Genomic DNA, 20,723 nt, shown 5'->3' on the forward strand with positions numbered 1-20,723 from the left:
TCACTTGTGACAGGCTGCCAGCCTGCGTAAGACCCATTGATCACTGCCTTATGCATGTGGCCTGTAAGCCCATTTCCTACCTGTCTCACAGACCGCCCTTCCAGTCTGTATCTGGCCAGTTTGGAGGCTGTGGGAAACAGGGTCAAATGCTTTGCTAAGTCCGAGTAAGCAACATTCACTGCTCTCCCCATGTAGACAATGTTATTTTGTTGTAGGTAGTGATGAGTTTAGCCTGGCATGATTTGCCTTTGGTAAATACATGCTGGCTTTTCCTAATCACCTGCTTCATTTGATTTTTGATAGCTTCTAGGAAGACTTGCTCTATTACTTTCCCAGGGACTGGAGGAAGACTAATGGGCCTGTAGTTTTCTGGGTTCTCTTTTGGCCCTTCTTGTAGGGACTTCTGCCCTCTTCCAGTTGCCCAGGGCATCTCCTCAGCTCCACACTTTCCAAATATTACAGAAATTTGCACCGTAAGTCACTGGTCTTAACACCCTGGGGCGGATTCCCACCTCACTGCTTACAACAGTATTTTCACCCCTTCTCATGCATTACCTCCACTTTTTATTCCCTGCTCATAGTCATCCATTTAGAAGCCACACACCTTCATGTGCAAGGCCCCACACACCAGAGGCAACCAGTGAGGGAGCCCTGCCCCTGCCGTGCAGCACTGGGTACTGTCGGGGGCAACACTAGACAGGGTCCCCGCACCTCGTATGTGGGTCTGAGCCGAGCCCCGGCAAGAGGGTGGCGGAAGCAGCCTCCAGTTCCCCGACTTCTGCGGTAACACGCGCAGCTATCAGCGCCCCTAAGATGGCGTCGTAACGGGAAAACTACATTTCCCAGCGTGCCGAGCGCCCCGCGCGCCGTAATCTAGTTCCCGGCATGCTGGGCGCTGCCGGGCGCTTGGCGCCACCGGGCGTGGCGCGGGGGCTGCTGGGAGTTGTAGTCTGCGCGGCTGCGCTCCTCGCGGCGGCGTAAGGAGCCTCTGCTGGACGGTGGGTGTGCGGGTCGGTGGCGGGGGGAAAGCGGCTGGGCCGGGGCTGAGCCCAGGGCGGACTGTAGTGGAGTCCCTGGAGGAACGGCGGCCTGCAGCCCTGGGCTCCGGTGGGGTGGTGGGTGGTCTCGGAGGATGGCGGGAGACCCCAGCCTGCGGGGTGGGGGCCGGAACCTCTGTGGAAATGGGGAGCCTGGTGCCTGGGAGAGGAGCGGGTCAAGGAGTGAGCTTCATTTCTTACGGGATGGTGAGGAAAGTAGGTCTCTGAGTGCCGGACGAGGCGGACAGGCCCTGGGGCATGAGGCAGGAAGTAGATGGAGGGAGACCAGCTCTTGGGAGGTGTGGTGGGAGCCAGGTCCTCGTGAACCTCTTTTATCAGAAGGTCCTTGACCTGCAAGTGGGCCTTTCTCAAGGCAGGATCTGACTCTGCCGTTTGGGGTTCAGTACATATCTGCTACATGCTGCGAGATGCCCAAGAACTGAAGGTGATCATGAAAGATGGGGTGTTGTACCATCTTTGCTGTTAGGTACCAGAAATATGAAAAACTTCCACATAAGACTGTGCAGAGATGTATTGCTTTGCCTGCATTTGCCTTTGCACTGCTGGCTTTGCAGTGCAGGGTGTCCCTGTGCTTTGCAGCTTTATCAGTTCTGCTGGGATTTGCAGAGAAGAGTGCTTAGAACTGTTGTAGAATAGGGGTTTTCTTTTCTTTCCATATGTTTTATCTATGTAGGGTTGGCATGTAAAGCCCCAGCAGTGGTTGTCAGCATCTGTCTGCTGATAATGGCTCATGGTTCTACATTGGCCTGACAGCTCTGTGTTTTTGTGTAGGATCGGCTGCAGTAATACTCAGTCATTAATAATACTGAGTTATCAATACAGTAAGCATTTTTGGGGGGAATGGTTGAATTTTTTTCTCTCTTTGCTGTTTTTTGGGTTTTTTTTGTAGAGTGGCCTCCATTCCTCTAAAGAAGCAGGTGCCTCTGATTGATTCCTGATGCAGTTTTGATTCAGATTTATTGTTTCAATTGTGGAAGATGTCGTCAGGCCTTACAGAGGAACAAAAGAGAAGAATTGAAGAGAACCGCCAGAAGGCTTTGGCTAGGAGAGCAGAGAAGCTAGCAGCCCAGAGAAGTGGGCAGGTGGTGATTGCTGGACTTCAGGTGAAAGAAGAGAGTCCAGGCAGTTGGGGAAATTTGAAGGAAGAATACAGTCATGTCAGGTTCATTACCCAGCACCAACAGAATCCAAACAGTCCTGTGGAGCAGAAGAGCTATCTTCAGAAAGATTATAATCATTACACTGCAAACCAACAGATGGCTGGCTCACATGGAGAGCAACAAAAGAATTGTTCAGAGGACTCGGAACAAGCAAGTGACATTAAGCGGTTCCCTACAACAACCCCAAATTCTCTGAGTTATTCCCATAAACATTACATGAATGCTGGTGGTCAGGAACATGGACAACAAGCTTTAATTAATCTTGGTACATTCCAGCAGGCCAAATGCTACCCAGCTTTCAAAAACCCTGCAGAACCATCTCATCCTAGATTAATTGATAACGGGCACCCTGACGGTAGTAAAGATTTACAACGTCAGAACAAATCTGCCATAAAATATGTTTCACCATCAAGCAGTACCACCCTGAGTGACTCAAAAATGCTGATAAACACAAGCAGACCAACAGAAAGAGAAGGGGGAGGTGGTACCTCTCAGGCCAGTGGTAGGATGCAGAAGTTGACCAACTCTGCTGGTGCAGGCTCTACCTTTGAAGCTGCCTCTTGCAAGAAAGCAAATAGTGTTACAAAAGGAGAATGTGTGAAATACGGGGAAGACCGATTCCAGGTGAAAATAGGGTATAATGCTGAACTTATTGCTCTGTTTAAGAAGATACCAAGCAAAAGCTATGGTAAGAATTGATTGTTTGCTATTATCTCTGTTTTATGTTGAATTGTCAGCATCTGCTAGAACTGTGGTTGCTATATGCTTTTAGCAGTGCAGCTATTGCTGGGGTGGCATATGTGGTATTAATGGGGGGCTGGAAAAATAAAGACAGCTGAAATTGGAAAGACATTCTCGGCATGAATAGCTTGAGCCTGGATTTAGCCAAGAAATCAGAAGCTCTGCTTTATGAACAGTGCTCTAAGAAGTTTAGCATGGCAGCTGGTCAGCGTCTTTTGGGAGTGAATTGGTATGGGAAAATGGGTCACTTAGCTGTAGTTCAGAGTTGATGAGCTGATTATGTTAACTGGGTTACTGAGAGCAGTGGAATCTCCACCTTTTGGCTTGCTTCTGATCTTTTTTCCCTGCCTTTATTTGTTATATTCTACTTTTCTTTCACCCAGGTGTTGCTGCTCCCTATGAATGGCAGCTGCATTCTTCTTGTCTTAGTATTGATATATCCTATGGCTTTTTTGGTGTCATGTAGCTGTAAACTTGAGCATACTGCTTTTCAGATGTGTGTCAAAAAGTTTGGCACGAGTAGATTGAATTCTTTCTTACCTCGCATGAATGTTTCACACCACCACTTTTTTCTACCCCAAATGATTAACATTCTGCCCTATTTTAGATCCTGCTATGAAAAAATGGAATTTCAGCCTGGAAGATTACAGCAGTTTCAGTAAGTAAATGGCTTGTTCAATGATAAAAAAGAATCCAAATCTTAACCCCCTTCCCCCACCTTCCATAATTATTATTTAGCTTTGTTACTGTCTGTGGTGCTATTCAAACATAATGCCAATCTTGTAGGCATCTAGATTATAACATATTTCTGACACTTTGTAGTTGATTAGCAATAACTTTATTTTTCATGTACTCTAAATACCAAGCATAGGTTTAACCTTTTTTGCCATTGCTGAATTTTTCACCAACCAACAAGTCTGATAATAGGAACATATCTGCTGTGTAGGTACTTCATATGAATCTATTGAGAACTGAGGGTGTTCCACCAAATAATGCTTAATTTCTTGGTTTATTCATATATTTACTTTTTAAACAGCCCTTTTTTTTTTTCTTACATTTTTTTTCCTATTAATTTTGAATGTTGGAAAAGGGAAAAAGGGTGATTCTCTAGGGCTTTTGAGTGAGACTTAAAATGGATTTGCCTTTTTTTGACATAACAAGGATAGTTTTATCTTTTTTTCCTCTCCTGTCATTTTATTCTGGAAAGATTGAGAGTAGGTAGAGGCAAACACTTCAAGTAAGCTTTTTAGAAGCACATTGTATTGAAGCAAGTGATAAATCACTATTGATTTCAGTGGGAACAGAATTAGGCCTGTGTTGAGCACTTTGAAAAACCCACAGTTGAGTGCTGGTATTTTAGCTTCCCATGTGGGTTGCCACACATTTATAATTCAAATGCTGCTGGTTTGCTTGAAGTGTATCAGATACAGATGAGAGCAGAGTCTCTGCACCAAGGAGCTTGCAAATGAAGAGGATGGTTTTTAGAAATCAGGCTTTTTTCCTTAAAGCTATCAAATATTTGAGTTCTCTGTGGAAGGTTCCTGTTGATAAGTGAAGACAATATGTGATCAACATTGGGCAATGATATCAGGGGAAAAAATACTCTGAGAAATGGAATGACTTAAAAGACCTTGGTTTGAAGTCTTGTAAATGTAAAAACAATTATTTTAAAACTGTCCGCTGTTAATTTTGTTCTTCTGAATAATGTTGTCCTGTATTACATTTCTTTCTTTGTACTATAAATTAAACATGCAGTCAAGCTGAGAAATAGGTGGTGAAATAAGAGTAAAATATGCTGGTTTTTTCCAGTTTCTTTCAGTACTAGTTGTAGAGGTGAAATCTAACTATGCAATGCTGAAACTAGCATTTAAAATCTTTTGCTTCATGTATTGGGGGGAGAAAATCTAAACTGGTGGTTTCCTAGTCCTCTACTTTAAAAATTACTTGATGCTCTTAAACTCCTTTGGAGTAGAAATCTCAAATACTTGGGGTTTTTTTCTGGAAGTCACTTGTTTTAAAATAAAATTGGATTAAATCCACATTGTTTATTTATTAACTGGTTAGGAAAAAAGTGTCTGAATGTATTTCTTTTTCCTTTTTCCAATTTTAACAACTGAACTTAAATTTTGAAAGTTTTGTAAGCTGTATTATTTAAAAAGAAGCAGAGAGGATCATGATGTGCAGCTCAGTTCTCAAAGGAATGGATTTACTCTAAGCAGCTGCCAGATAGGAGAAGTTGCCTCTCTTCAAATACATGGAGGCAACTGCTTAGTGGTTCTCAAGTCTAATGGACTCTGGAGATGTTCATGAATCTTTGTGTTACTGTAGTATCTGATTTGGAGTCTGGGGGACGACCTTCACTGTTTTGGTACTGTAAAAATACAGGAAAAAATCGTTCCTTAGCTGTCACAGTTCAGCTATAATAGTAACGACAACATAAGGGTACAGATTGGCAGAGAGACACAGGGAAAAGTGGAACGTTTATTAGTGTGAATAGCTGTGGTCTCAGGCTAACAGCTGTAAAGTTCTCTCCCCATGCCCTGGCATCGTGACAGAGGTGGTTGATAGTGATTAGTAAGAGAGGAGTGCAGATGGCTGGGGGAAGTACAAGTCAATCTGTAAAACATAGTAGAATGAAGGGTTGTTGGACTTAAATTGTAACAAAGGAGACTTGGGGTTTGGACTAGATTCCTTCCTGCTATCCTTCCTACAGTATTGTGAATATACAGCATTCCTCCTAGATGAGATTGCATGTCAGACATTGACACGAGGCAGAAGTTAGATATTTTTAGATCTTTCTCCTTTGCTGTTTGCAGAAGCACCTTCCCATCTTTTCAGGCACATATTGATCACCATGCACCTGTCCCTGCAACTTTGTGAAAATGCTGTATGGCTGTGTGCAGTTTACTGTAGTATATGGTTCTGCAGATTGCTTGTCCTGTCTTAGTGCGCCACGTTTTGGGATTCATGACAGAGAGGGAGCCTAATGCAGTGACAATGCTGGACAGGCCCTTGTTCACCTACTGTCACATGCTCCTGCTGTATTCTCTGTGGAAAATCCCACCAACCTGCTCCTCCAGGCCCACACTCTATTCTTTGTCCCTGTGAGTGAAGGCAAGGAATTATCATTCTTTTTAAACTTGAAGGTGATTGGTTGGTTTGTCATCCTCTTGTCCCTTCTCTTCCCAAAGCATCCTGTGCATCTTTAGCTTATCTGTGTTCTTCGTTACTAATTCTTTTCTCTCTCTGTATTTCTTGCTTTTCTCTCTAGTGGAAGCAGTAAATCGACTTTCGTCAGTAGTTGTGGCACCACTGGAGGGAGAAAATGCAGGTGGCCTGACATCAGGCTCTCATTTCATTGGCGGTACAGTTGATGTGAAATCCCTCTTGAAGATGTGTAAGACCTGGAAGAAACCTTCAGCCCTTGTCAAAGGGAAGTGTGTGCTAATCTCTCGCTTGCGGTTTGAAGTTGATATTGGGTATTCTTCAGAAGTGATTGGAGTGTTCAAACAGATGGATTCCAGAAATTATGGTGAGTCTTTGGTTGTTTCTGCCTTATTCTAAATGTTGTTGGAGCTGCTCTTGGAGTGCTATGAATGATTTAGAGGAGAGAGACTGTGAGAGTACATCCTTCTGAAAAAGCATGAGAGGATGTGTTTTGGTGAATTGAGAGCTCCTCTAGTTCTGGTATAGTGCTGTATCTGTGTCCTGCACTTTACTCGGTGCCAGAACATGTCCTCTTCTGAGTCTCTTAGCCAAAGTGCTATTTCAGGACTCAGTATGATTACGTTTACCGTTGAAGTGGGGTGTGCTAATAATTTGCCAGCAGTACAGAGATGATGCATAAGTTCTTGTCTTTATTATCAAATGCAATTGGACATTGTCATATTTCTCCTGCTTTACTGTGGTGTATAATGGCTGCAACTACCTGAGCAGATTGAGTTTACCAGCAGCTTTACTGATATTTTTGAGACAAGTGGAACTATAGGGCAGCACTTTTTATGTTGGCATTCGTATTTCAATGGTAAGTATCAGTTTTTTCCACTTGTAATGTGGGAAATGAGACACAGAGCAATGAGATGACCTGTGCAGTATCACAGCAGGTCAGTGAGCATGGGGAACAAATCCTGGAGCTCTTGTTTTTTGCATCTTCAGCTGACTGAATTCACTCTGCCTTCCCTGGAAGTTGTAGGCAGGTGCTACCTCTGAATAAATCTGCCAGACAGGTTTGGCATTCATGTTACACTTTGGGTATTGATGAATTGGTGTATTTCCTCTGTACTGTCCTGAGCACATTGTCCATAGGGTGCAGAGGTACAGCTGAAAGTGATTGTGTTAATGACTGAAGTCAGAGTTTGTTGATTAACAAATAGGAACCTTCACGCACATTTTTATCCATTCTTGCAGTGAAAAAAGTGGTTGCCAGAATCCTTGGGCAGATGGGTTCATTACAGTGGTTCATAAAGGGCGCTGACCTTGGCTTGCCCCAGTGGTACCACCACTTCCAGATGCGTGCTCATGTTTTTAAGTGGTCTTCAGATCATCTTCAGATTGTTTGCTTAACTTGTCCAGCAATCAGTTCTCCTCTGTTAAGAATTCTTTTAAAGCAGTTCTGAAATACAGAGAATATGGATGGATAGCCATGTTCTTAGGGACAGAGTACTGTCTTTTAAAGAAGAGACTTATGACATTTTTTGTTTTAACTATTGCAGATATGAACACCAGAAAGTGGAGCTTCCTACTGGAGGACTATCCCAAACTGAGTGAGTAGCTGTGTTTTCCTGGCTAGGGCGGTTTTCTGGGGATACAGATGAATTCTGACTTCATTTCTTGGACCAAGCCTTTTCAGTCTGGGGCGATAAATCGCTAACGAACTGCAGAGCAAATGTCTTCCTGTTTTGTCAGACATTTAAACTGCCCAGACTCAAAACTTCTATAAGTTGTGTTATTTATGGCAGTCTTTTAGGGGCCCATTGGGAGGGTGGCTCGGTTTTGTCAGAATCAGCACTGAATTTCTGTGCCATTTCTTGGAGTACACAGATGTATTTATTGTCACAAAGTTATTTTTATTGCTTATGTACAGCAGCACTTTAAGAATTAAGGAGTTTCAGGAAAATGAATTCCTGTGTTCTTATTTGCTAAATTTGAAGAGGTTGGCATGGTGGCTGTCAAGTCTTCCTGTCCTTACAGAAATTCTGCCTTATTGACTCTTTTAAGCTGTGCTCCCCTTATCCTCAGCACCAGTCCGCCTTGCTCCCTTTTGTGTGTATATCGATGCATAAACTGGCACAGCCACCCGTTGCTTAGAAAACAAACACGTATCAGGCTGTTTTACTTCCAGTTCTTTAAGTAGCATGCATGGTGTTGTGCCATTTCATTTCACACCCAGCAAATACTGTTTTGCAGGTCAGAGCACTAAGTTTTCAAGTCTACTGATGATTTCTGCAGCAACCAATACATCCACAGTTATGGTCTGGGTGCTGCCTAGCTGATTTTGTTCAGCCTCATATGTTACTGCTGGTAATAATGTCTTTGCAGGCAGCACACAACTGTTAAGTATTTAATTGATGTACCAGGCAGGTTAGAATTCAGGTTGCTTCCACAGCTGAGTTGATTTTGAGGCAAACAAGATGAGCTGCTTGTTTCTCTTGATCAGATCTGCTTGAAGCAGAGGCATTCTGCTTGAAACAGAATTTCATTCTCTACTGAAATGCTTCAGTGCTGGTTGATGGATGCTTAAAAGCAAGTTTAGCAAAAAAATCTTTTTGAGAGCATCATATTTTCCCTTGCAAGTGGATTCAAAGCACGTAGTGTTGCTACAGTGTTCATTTCTTGGTACATGTTGACTAGTAGACTCCCGTCTTTATGCATCTGTGTAATGCTGGTGAAACTGGGTCTCTCGCTGGACTGAAGTGGATACCTGGTTTCTTGTGTGTTGGTTGGTTTTGGTTTGTTTTTCTAAATGAACGCCACTTTGCAGAATAATCCAGTGTCAACAGCATGTTCCTAGCACGTTGGCTGCTTAGCTTTTTATGTTTAGTTAAGTTTATAGAGTGCTTTGAGATGAATAACATTAAGCAAGTCCTAAGTATTATAATAATTATTTATCATCCCAGTCTGCCTTCTATGTTTGCCTTGGTACTTGTGGCAGTGGAATTTGATTGGGATAAGCTTCAGAAAGATAATAAGCAAGGTGCTTTACACACATCCTTAGAAAGCATGACTGAGTGTTTCAGAGCTGAAATGCTGTTGCTCTAGTAGGTTTTTTTCTCCAGCATGGGCTCCTGCTTCCCTGGGATACCAAAGGATGTTTAATAATTGAGTATCTGCATGCTCCTATGATGCATGTCTTAATAACATTAGTAGTGGTTGTAGGGCTGAAAGCCACATGGTGGAGCCTTGTAGGAACGCCAGATCTTGAAAACAAGTGTGTGTCTTGGTGGAGACTATTATGAAACTCCAGAACTGGGATGCTGACAGGCCCTGATTTCAGTGAGGTCTGATGATCTCTCACAATTTGCTGAAAGGGCCTTTTGCATGTGCAAAGGGCCGGATCCTGTAGCATGTACTAGACAGTCTGAGCAAACACATCATCTCCCAGTCTGTCACTCTTGGCCATGCTGGCTGGCAGTTCTGTACATTGCATGAAGTATTCAGAATCCCACAGATTTGAGAAAAGCAGAAAAAATATCCAGAAGTCTTCTTGTAAGGTGTAATTTGTGAGGGCATTTGAGGCTTCTAGCACGTGCCTTTTGAAGAATGGCATTTGCTTTGTGCCTGTTCATTTACCTTCGTCAAAATAAAAAAAAAAAAATTTAAAAGGCTGGTTGCCATTTCCAGTAGAGATATGTTAGCTGGGAACTGTTTGTAGAGGTTAATGTCTCTTTGCCTAGTTGCTCAGTCATCTTTATATAAAGGTCACTTCAGTAAAAAATGTCTGTTGGTTGAATCATGCTGGTGGCAGATATATCTTAATCACTCTCCCAGCTCATGTACAGAACAATAGCAACAGAATTATCAGTGAGCAAATTGTAGCAATTATGCTAACACATAGCTCAGTCTGTGAGTGTAATAACAAGCTTGTGCTGTACTTCGGGTGGAGAGAGTTCCTGCTATTGAAGAAGTATAAACTGGAGAGTTTAAAAAGTTTGGTCATTGCCCAACCACAAATGGAAATCTTTTCATATGTATATTTCTTGGAATTGCTTTCCCTTTTCATATGGCAGGGGTCCATCCTGCTGCTTTCCTCTTGGAGAGAACTGAAATAAAAATACCTTACTGAATTCTGGAGGTGCATTTACTGCTGGTCTAGTGAGTTCTTATTTCAGTTATTTTTGCAAACAGAGTTGTTTTATGTCTTCCTGACTTCATATACAAATAAACCACTAAATTAAAAAAAAAGTTGCTTCCTGCAATAAAGGGTCTGTGCACATGCATTTGTGTCCCTAGTGTAGAGGTGTCTTTTGTTTCTCAGTCAGTGGTCAAAGATTGATTATTAAACATGCTTTCCTGGCCCCAGCTCACTGTATGTTTTAAACTGGTATTTTTTTTCATAGAAATTTATTGTTGGATTGAAAAGAAATGCTTTTATCTTTCTGGGATGGGATAGAGAGGCTGCTGGAGGAGACTGAAATAGGGTTGTCTAGGAGGAGAATTGCCCTGACGATTTGCTTGTTTTGATGCATGTGTTGAAAAGATAAAGGCCCCAAGATCTTTGCATGATGGAGGCTGGGGATCCCTTTAGTTCACCTGGGGTTTTGTGGCAGATAAAGTTGAGAGGCTTCATGGGTGAAACAACAGTAGTGGTGAGGGACTCATGTGGCTGCCTGTGGGCTGGTTCTGGCCTGCAAGCTGCTACTGTCCAGGAGAACAGCAGTGGACACCAGATGAGTAGGGAATGGATGTTACAGAATCATAGAATTGTCTAGGTTGGAAAAGACCTTGAAGATCATCCAGTCCAGCCATTAACCTAACGTTGACAGTTCCCAGCTACACCATATCCCTCAGTGCTATGTCAACGCACTCTTAAACGCCTCCAGGGATGGGGACTCCACCACCTCCCTGGGCAGTCCATTCCAACACCTGACAACCTGTTCTGCAAAGAAATGCTTCCTAATACCCAGTCTAAACCTTTCCTGGCACATCTTGAGGCCATTACCTCTTGTCCTGCTGCTTATTACTTGGTTAAAGAGACTCATCCCCAGTTCCCTGCAATCTCCTTTCAGGTAGCTGTAGAGGGTGATGTGGTCTCCCCTCAGCCTCCTCTTCTCCAGACTAAACACCCCCAGTTCCCTCAGCCGCTCCTCATACGACCTGTGCTCCAGACCCTGCACCAGCGTTGTTGCCCTTCTCTGGACACACTCGAGTAATTCAATGTCCTTTTTGTAGTGAGTGGAACAAAACTGAACACAGGAATCGAGGTGCGGCCTCACCAGTGCCGAGTACAGGGGTCAGATCCCTTCCCTGTCCCTGCTGGCCACGCTATTGCTGACACAAGCCAGGATGCCATTGGCCTTCTTGGCCACCTGGGCACACTGCTGGCTCCTGTTCAGCCGGCTGTCAATCACCCCCCCAGGTCCCTCTCTGACTGGCAGCTCTCCAGCCACTCCTCCCCAAGCCTGTAACCTGCTGGGGTTGTTGTGCCCAAGGGCAGCCCCCGGCATTTGGCCTTATTGAAACTCCTCCAGTTGGCCTCAGCCCATGGCTCCAGCCTGTCCAGGTCTCTCTGCAGAGCCTCCCTACCCTCGAGCAGATCAACACTCCCACCCAACTGGGTGTCATCTGCAAACTGACTGAGGGTGCACTCGATCCCCTCGTCTAGATCATCAATAAATATGTTAGACAGGAGTGGCCCCAACACCGAGCCCTGGGGGACACCACTTGTGACTGGCCGCCAACCAGATTGAACTCCATTCACCACAACTCTTCGGGCCCGGCCATCCAGCCAGTTTTTACCCAGTGAAGCGTGTGCTCATCCAAGCCGCAAGCAGCCAGTTTCACCAGGAGAATGCTGTGGGAAATGGTGTCAAAGGCCTTACTAAAGTCAATGTAAACAACATCCACAGTCTTTCCCTCATCCAATAAGGTTGCCCTGTCATAGGAGATCAGGTTTGTCAGGCAGGACCTGCCTTTCATAAACCCGTGCTGACTAGGCCTGATACCCTGGTTGCCCATTATATGACATGTTGGTACCCTGTCCCTGAGGAATGGCTGTCAGAGTGCTGCTAATGGTGGTACACGAGCGATTTCTCTTGAGTCTTGAGGTGCTTCCTGTTTTCTTACCCAAATGTGGTAAACAAGGGGTGGTAAAGTGTAGACAGAGACAAACCTCTGTGTGTTTGGGGAACAGGAGAAGGAAGTTATCAAAGCTGAAGATGTATGATATGCTTCAGGTAACTGTCTCAGGTCACACCTGATCGCACAGGGATGGTGGAGACCTCAGAGGAGTTTAACATAGAATCCCAAAGATGCCTCAGCCTTCTAGGCTTCAGGAGCTCTTTTGTTCAAATCCATACTTTTATTTCTGAGTAAAGTGTGCCCTAAGCTGCCCTCAGTGTGAATAATCCAGCTCCAGCTGTATTAGTAGCAATCATCTCTGAATGATGGCATCAGACTTTCTGTTTTTTATAACCAAGTCTAAATACGAGGGGAGGAGATGTGATTCATCATGTGGTTCTGAAATAGACTTCAGAGAAGAGGCCAGGCCAACACCTGTGCATGATGCAGTGCTTTCTTGAGCTGTTCCAGGATAGGAAGTAATATTGTTGATGAGATTGAGGGTTGTGCCCTGACATCCATAATGCAAGTTATGTGTATGTTGTCCCTTCTGATGATAAACTGCTCTGTTCTTTGCAGTGGAAGTGTTACAGAGCCTTGTGTCAGTAGAAGTGGAGCCACTGCCTGAGGCAGTAATACAAACCTTTGCTGATCAAATACAGAGATCTACATCACAGACAGATATTCCTGATGCTGACCTTTCAGTTGTGGACTCCAAAATTGTGACGAGTCTCATGCCCTTTCAGCGGGAAGGTGTGAAGTATGTCCTTTTTGCATGCTGTTAAAAGAGCCAGTCCTTTCTCAGAACTGTGTACTTTATATTGGTGCCCAGGCTGCATTCTGTTCATGCAGGGATCCACATTTCTCCAGTCTTGGGCTGTTACATACTGGCACTCTGAGCTCTTGGTTGTTTGGTACGGTATGGTTTGTTTTGTTGGGGGGAGGGGGTGGGGTGGGGAGGTGTGGAGTTGTTTTTTTTTTTTCTTTGGGTGACACATCTATCCTGTTTCTAGCTAGAATTCTTCATCATGAGTCAGAAGAAAAATAGCATTTTGCTGGTCTCATAAAATTGATCAATACATCTCTGATCTCCCTCTTGTGATTCACTATATGCCTAATTGTCATGTGATTTTTTTTTATTTCGTAAGGTCATCTTCACCCCACCCCAAGTGTCTCTCTTGTGGTGGTGGTGGTTTTTAAATATTAACTACACAAAGGAAGGTCCCAGGAAGCAGGTCCCAGGAAGCAGGACCCAGGCCCTGAAAGATTTAAAATGACTAATTGTATGTAGAGATAAACTTTTAAATGTCTCTGTCCCCATTATATATGGTCATTAGTTGTCGACTTCAAGATGCAGTCCAGGAAAGTCTGTACTTAGTGGTGTTAAAGTGGCTCTGTTATTAATAATATTTTCTTAGCTCAACCAGGATGAACTCTGGGACAGAATGCAAGTAATATAATGGAAAAATGTGCTTTAAATAACTGTAAGGTCTTGAGACTACTCTTCATATGAAATCAAAGTCCCTAAGGACTGGGCTGAACCATTCTGTTCAGGAGCTTCCAGGCTTTGAGGGATTTGTGAGAGTTGCTCACTTGTGTTAAGACTAAAGGAGAAGATCCAAATTTACTGAAGAACCCAGATCACTTCCAGGCTGATCACTTTATAGGCTTGGTGAGGAGTTGTGCTCATCTGCTATGACAGATAGTAACCCATTTCTTGTATCTTACTTATTTCCTCTCTCTATTGTCCCAGTTTTGCAATTTCAAGAAATGGACGTTTACTTCTTGCGGATGACATGGGCCTGGGCAAGACCATCCAGGCGATCTGCATTGCTGCGTATTACCGAAAGGAATGGCCCTTGCTGGTGGTGGCTCCTTCTTCTGTGAGGTTTACATGGGCAGAGGTACTGTGAGCTCGTACTCTGTACAAGTTAAAATTTTAAGAAGATGAGTATTAAGTTGAAGAAACTAAAAATTGTACTCATTTAGAAACTTGCAGGAGGGAAATTGCTTGGCATCGACTATATGGTATATGTCTATTTTCTTTTATGGCTGATTTTCTTTTTGTGGTCCAGCTGATCTGCTGGAAGGAGGGAGATCTAGAGAAAGTATCTTCTCTGACCCTCTTGTTAACTTTGTTCCGGCAAGTCAACTGGCTCTAAGGGGGCATTTACTCATCAGTGTCAAAGACAATAGTTGTATTCAAGCAATTGTCAGTTGCATTCAAGCCCTTCGTAGTAGTATTTGCCAATCCCTTGGCTGGAATAGAAGCCCAGATGCTGGTATTCTCTGCTCTGTTCAAGAGGCCCTGTTATCATCGTTATTAAATGTCTGTCATAATACGTGTTTTGGCCTGTCCACTGTATGCTGCTGACTCCTCTGAGTCCTTTATTAACGCTGATCAGAAGCCCAAGAAAGCTTGGGTGGTTGGGAGATGTATCTTGAAATAAATCACTGTCATGGCTTGTACACTGAGCCTGTTGGGTTGCTATAGGCTAGTGAAATGTTCACTGTGGAAGGAAAAAGGTGAGCCAGAGGTTTTAGGTCAGTAATTTCATGCCCGAGCAGGAGGGGATGGGAGCTTAGCTTTCCCTGGAATGTTGCATTGATGAGAAGTGTATCGATTGGGATTTGCTGGCTTTGTGCTGTAACCAGGTTGTTAGAGCATCTTGGTGTGTGTTTTCACATCCAGTAGTGCAACAAAATGTTGGCCAACAAGAAAACAAAATTGTTTACTGAACAAGGGAGTGATGCTTATCATGTTCGATATTTCAAAGGCCCATAGATCTCTGGGTCAATACCTAACCTGAATTCTGTGGGATACCTACTGGGAATGATTTGGGTTCTGGTTTCCTGAAGTACTGGGCATCTGCAGCTAAACTCCTACATCCTGTTTCAAGAGATCTAAGCAATATGAGGTGTTCGTTTTGTTGGGTTTTTTTTCCTTGAGTGCTTGATTTCCTCTTCCTTCCCCTACTCCTGACTCCCCAGGAGGCTGTTGTAGGAGACGTTTTGTTAGGACATTTGCTTTAAAATGATCTGTGTTTCTTTATGGGTGTGTGAAGGATGCAGGTCAAAGAAAAATGTGTCACAGAAAGTGGAAGAAGGTGGAGTTTATTATGGTCTTTAATCCACTCAGTTCGTTCTTCTACAGATGTGTTTTACTGTAATGGTAGAAGGTTTTGTGGTGTCTCCAGAGCTGAATTGCCAGAAATGGTCTTCATCTTACAGCTGTCAGTGGTTTATTTTGGCTTTCTGGCCTCAGACTGCTGAGTGCCTTTATATTCAAGCTGCCACAGGAAGCTAGTGGGAAGATGCAGGGTGCTCTTGGGTGAGAAGTACTGCAGCCATGTGCATTTGGACTTCAGCACTGGAACTTAAATAATTAAGTCAGCGCAGTTTCAAAGAACTTCTTGTGGACAAACATCAGCATCAAGTGAGAAACATAGGATCACTTTTATGCTGTAAATTAGCCACATGCCCTTTATAAAAGGAGAGGGCAGTACACCTAGGAGCTTCCAGGTACTTTCTCATTGCTGCCACCTTCATCTAAGTTTTGGCCTAGTGTCAGCCCCATATTTTTTGGGATCTAACCTTGCCTGCATGTTCACCCATTTTGTTTGTGGTGCTATGCTGCGTTTGTTTGTGGTGGCGTTTTTGCTACAGGGGTGGCCCCCTGTGAGAAGCTTCTCAAGGCTTCCCTGGCTCCAAGTCAGACCTGCTTCTGTACCAAGGCTGGGCCAGTTAGTGATGGTGGCTGCACCTCTGTGATAACATATTTAGAAAGGGGAACCTGGGAGGTGGAGTTGCGAGGAGGACACCTGTGCGAACACTGAGGTCAGTGGAAGAAAGGGGGAAGGGGGTAGGTGTGCTGGTGCAGAGCCCCACTCCCTTTCAGCTCGTGATGAGAGGGCAGGCTGCCCCCCTGCCACCCATGGAGGTCACCAGCAGAGCAGAGACCCACCTGCAGCCTGTGGAGGACCCCACACTGGAGCAGGTGACTGTGCCCAAAGGAGGCCGTGGCTCTGCGGGAAGAAGCCCCTGCTGTTGTAGTTCAGCACGGGGAGGATTGCGACACGCTGGAGCAACACACACTGGAGCACCTAGGAAGATGCTGCGGCCTGTGGGAAGGACTCAGGTTGGAGAAGGTGTGTGGAGGACTGTCTCCCGTGAGAGGGAACCGTGCTGGAGCAGGAGAAGAATGCAAGGAGTTCCCCCACCACACCCTGAGGACGAAGAAGTGGCATGACTGACTGCACCCCCCATTCTTCCTCCTCGAGCATGTAGAGAAATAAGGAGCAAAGCTAAGCCTGGAAAGAAGGGAGGGGTGGGGTGAAGGTGTTTTTAAGATGTGGTAATGCTTCTCACTTCTGTTAAATGTTGTTGTTAGTGGTCTGAATTAAATTGGTATTCTTTTTCTTCCCCTGATGAGTCTGTCTTTTACCCATGACTGTAATGGGTGTGTCATCCCTCCCTGTCCTTATCTTGATTCCTGAGCCTTTTGCTTTATTTTTTCCTTCCCAGTCCTGAGGGGGAAGGAGTGAGTGTGTAGCTGCATGGTTCTCAGTTGCCCTCTGAGTTCAAACCATGACAGGTGCTTACCATAAATGGTGAAGGGTAGTTAATTGTTAGTTTCTTACATACTGAGAAATGTGAGAAGCTCATGTTTAACTCCTGGATGCTTCATGAGGATGGCAAACAGAGGACAGGAATGATGCTTGAGGGATTTCCACAAGTGAAGAGCCTGGAGACAGAGGTGCCATTTCTCACTTGGATACAGCTTTGTAGGGACCAGATCATGATTGCTAAAGCCCCAGCCAATTCTTTGCGGAGCAGCATCAGCAGAACTCAAATGTTGCAGAGAGGTTGGTGTCATTTGGGACACAGTTACAAGGGAAATGGTGGGTGCTTGGTAGCTAACAGACGGGTTTGGGAGAGGATATCTTGCTCTGGTGTGTGGAGCGTTTCAAGAGGTTGATTTGAATGACTATCACCACATGTATTTCAGCTGCTGTCATAGAGCAGCTGGTGTGTTGTCAACTTGATCTTTTAATTTTGTTTGGGGTTTTTTGTAGATTTTTTTTTAAGAAGGAGAGGTAGTGGAAGGGTTTTTCTTGATCTGGATGAGTTGTACTTTATCCTTGCTGTGGAGTAAACATGGCCACAGTGATAGATGTTTACTGCTTAGAAGTCTTGTGTTTTCAAGCCTGAGGTTTCCTGTTGAGGGGGAAAGCTAATTTTCCCTGTCAGTAGTGGTCACTGCATTCTGTGTCTCTGAGCATAGCAGGTAACATTGTCAGGAGGTTATGCACATTTCTACTACAGATATTATTTTTTTTATTATTACTAAGAAGCAAGAATAGAGCATGTTTGAGCCTTCTCACCTGCGGAAGGTATATTTGGACTTCTGGCCTGAGTTCTGTTCTTGATCTTCCCATTACTAGGGTTGTTGCCTTGATGAGGCTGCTTACCCTTACTGTGCTTCCAGCTGATGTCAGGTGGTGGATGGGGTGGCTTCATGTTCTAAGCATTTATGAGGTTGCTCTGTGAAGTGCTTTGGGATCCTGATAGGGGACATAAGCACCAGAATGCAATTAATTGCTTTCCTCTTCCTCCAGGCATTTCACAGGTGGCTTCCATCCTTGAGTCCAGGTAGCACCAATGTCATAGTGAGTGGCAAAGACAACCTAACAGCAAGCTTGATCAACATTGTCAGCTTTGACCTTCTCAGCAAGATGGACAAGCAACTTAAGAGCACTTTCCAAGTAGTGATTATTGTAAGTGGTACACTTAAAATTTTGGAGTTAATTGTATGCTGCAAATGGGGTAACCTTTGTGTTGTATGGGAGAGAAGTGTGAAGTGGGCCTTATCGAGGACTGAAACTATCTTGTAGTGGTGGCTGTGATCACAGCTCTCTTCATAAGTAGAAGCAGGAGGTTTCTCTGAAACCTTTTGAGTTAACTAGTAGAGTTTGATTCCTGAGGCTGTTCTCTCTTCCACTGGTTATAGTGCCTCTCTAGTTTCATTGTGGTTGGGCATGTCCTCTGCTGGAGAGAAAGGAGTTTAATGTGGTGTGTCAATTGGAATTGTATCTTTTTAAGGGGATTGGACTTCAGGTTGATGTTAGTGTTTATCCAGTAAACCAGATAACTTCTAAACATCAAGTATGTGGGTAAAGCATCAAAAAATCTCACCTTGCATGTGTTCCACTGACAATCTGCTTTAAGCCTTCTTTGATCACTTGCATCATTTCTTAATTAGTTTGAAACCCATTTTTTAACCTTTTACAGAGCCACGATAAAAGGCGTTTTTCTAAATATCAGTTACTAAATATTCAAAACATCTAGTGTTTCAAATCTAGCTTGGATCAGTAAAGACCAAAAGTGTATGCATGACTTATACTATGAGTGTTTGATGTTCTCAGTCTAGTTTTTTAGCACACATGCACCTGTCCCTAAGATAATGACAATTGGAACATAACCCTTTTGTTTCTCAAGATCTGATGGGAATGTGGGAATAGATGGAGCTCTTTGGAGACCAAACTACTCATGGGGATTTTTTTAAATTTATTTTTTTCCCCTGCTCACTCTGACAAGACATTCTGTCAGGGTGGAAATGCGTATTGTTACTTCTGTATGTTGGTGCTTGGAGTAAAGGGACTTGGGCTCTAGGGCTACTACCCTGGAACCTTTTACCAGCCCTGAGCTGGCAGATGTTGTTTCTGTGTGTTTATATGTTCAAATCTGGACCCTGTATATGTTTTTACAGATGAGAGTAGCCCTACTGAGTGCTGAGCTTCCCTGCTTTTCCTTCCAGTCTTTTTTTGATGGCTGGGAACATTAATGTAGCCGATTTGTTAATCAGGAGGAAGAAGACTGTGCTTGAGAGGCTAAGCAGCTGTATTATCTTTGCATGCATGGTTGCTTGCTCATCTACATGTGGAAAGATGAGACTGTACCCTTGGAGGGCGCTGATTACTTTTTGTGTCTAAGTTCTGCTTTGCTACAGTGGTAGAAATGAAACCTGTTTGGGGGTGATGTCTCACGTAGGAGGCTGTTATCCACCTGGTGAGCGCTATCAGCAGAACAGTTGGATCCTAATTAGATTTCTCTTTTCCTTATGGTTTTCATTAACCCCTTATTTAGAGAAGTGGCACTATATAGGCCTCCTATGTTTGCTGCATTTAAAGGACACACAGGGGCAAATGAATATTGGTAGTGGAAATAATGTTCCTCTTTCTCTAGCCCTCTCTGCTCACTTGTTTGCAGTTGTTTGAGATTCATGGCTTTAAGGTTTGATGTCTGTTCCATTTGCTTGCAGCTGTGGGTTTGAATGTAGGAATCCTGCTACTCTCCAAGCTGTCTTTTCATTTAGAATTTAATATGACTATCCCAGTGCTTGAAATACCCTCCGGGATGATAGGCTTGTAACATTAGATAACTGAGAATACTGAGAATTTGTTCTGTAGCCTGCCGTTGGACTATGGATCAGAACTATTTTCACTTTCATGCTTGTTTTGTTTCAGGATGAATCTCATTTCCTAAAGAACATAAAAACTGCACGATGCCAAGCTGCCATGCCTCTACTCAAGGTGTGTATGCTGAGTGCCAAACCTCCAGCAGCTAAGGTCAGGCTCCCAAAGCAGTGTTGCTCCATTTACCAGGTTTTGAAGCCAGGAGCTGAATTCTGTTGTTGTGCAAGTGGAAATTCAGGTAACATTGTGGATCCAAGAGCAAAATTTGTCTCTGGCATGGCTGCTACTTCCTGTACAAATGTTAGATGGTAAGGCCTAACAAACTGTTAGAATCTCCCTTGATCTAATTGTGTTACTGCCAGTGATGAGTTTTATGTTGATGGGGAAAAAAGAGAATGTCAAAACTTACTGAATATCTTCAGGGAAAGTAGAAAGAATGTAGTAGTGTCAACATAGCTTGTTTAATGGAAATAATCAGTATCAGTTACTTCTTGGCACACAGATTGCTGCTGTATATCAAAATGACGTTACCTAGGTCTTTTCCTTGGCTTTGGGCTCTACTTTGTTACTGCAAGCTTCCAATGTATTTGTGTGACTAGGGTTCGGGAATGTTCCTGTTGGTAAGCATACAGAACTAGCGGGAAATGGCAGAATGTGAGGTTAGCAAGACAGGTGGCCCACAGAAGGGAGGCAATATTCAATTATGCGATAACAGGAGAAATGTAAATTTTAATGTCTGCCTGTTGTCCTGGGATCAAGGAATCAAATTCTCCCTGGTAGCCTCTAAGCAGATTAAAGTTATGAGTAGTTTCTAGACACTGGAGTCTGTACATTAGAACAAGGTAAATGCAGTTTCCTTCAGCAATTATCATCAAGTGTGTATAAAGAGAAGATTCAATCTGAAATGGCTTTAGAGCAACCAACTTTTATATGCAAGATTCTTAATAGCAAACCAAAGGTGGCTCTCCTTGAGTAACTTCATTCTCTTTAAAGGCCTGACTCTTTTCTTCTTT

General features: G+C 43.8%; 1 protein-coding gene across 4 annotated transcripts in view; it reads left to right on the plus strand.

Moving 5' to 3' along the window:
• The first annotated feature begins 915 nt into the window (after nucleotides 1-915).
• SMARCAL1 (SNF2 related chromatin remodeling annealing helicase 1) overlaps nucleotides 916-20,723 on the plus strand; it is a 40,484-nt gene continuing 20,676 nt past the window's right edge. Inside the window, exons 1-9 of one of the 4 annotated variants that reach the window (XM_074911322.1) lie at nucleotides 916-998; nucleotides 1,948-2,906; nucleotides 3,567-3,617; nucleotides 6,231-6,491; nucleotides 7,672-7,722; nucleotides 12,815-12,995; nucleotides 13,989-14,139; nucleotides 17,854-18,012; nucleotides 19,762-19,827. In XM_074911322.1, the coding sequence (XP_074767423.1) occupies nucleotides 2,036-2,906; nucleotides 3,567-3,617; nucleotides 6,231-6,491; nucleotides 7,672-7,722; nucleotides 12,815-12,995; nucleotides 13,989-14,139; nucleotides 17,854-18,012; nucleotides 19,762-19,827 (1,791 nt within the window). In that variant the 5' untranslated portion in view covers nucleotides 916-998; nucleotides 1,948-2,035. Of the gene's footprint in view, nucleotides 999-1,136; nucleotides 1,254-1,794; nucleotides 2,907-3,566; nucleotides 3,618-6,230; nucleotides 6,492-7,671; nucleotides 7,723-12,814; nucleotides 12,996-13,988; nucleotides 14,140-17,853; nucleotides 18,013-19,761; nucleotides 19,828-20,723 lie in introns of those variants that run through there. The other 3 variants (XM_074911325.1, XM_074911326.1, XM_074911324.1) reach the window with 3 other exon arrangements.

Source organism: Athene noctua, chromosome 7 (genome assembly GCF_965140245.1).
Source record: "Athene noctua chromosome 7, bAthNoc1.hap1.1, whole genome shotgun sequence".
Classification (NCBI taxonomy): Eukaryota; Metazoa; Chordata; class Aves; order Strigiformes; family Strigidae; genus Athene; species Athene noctua.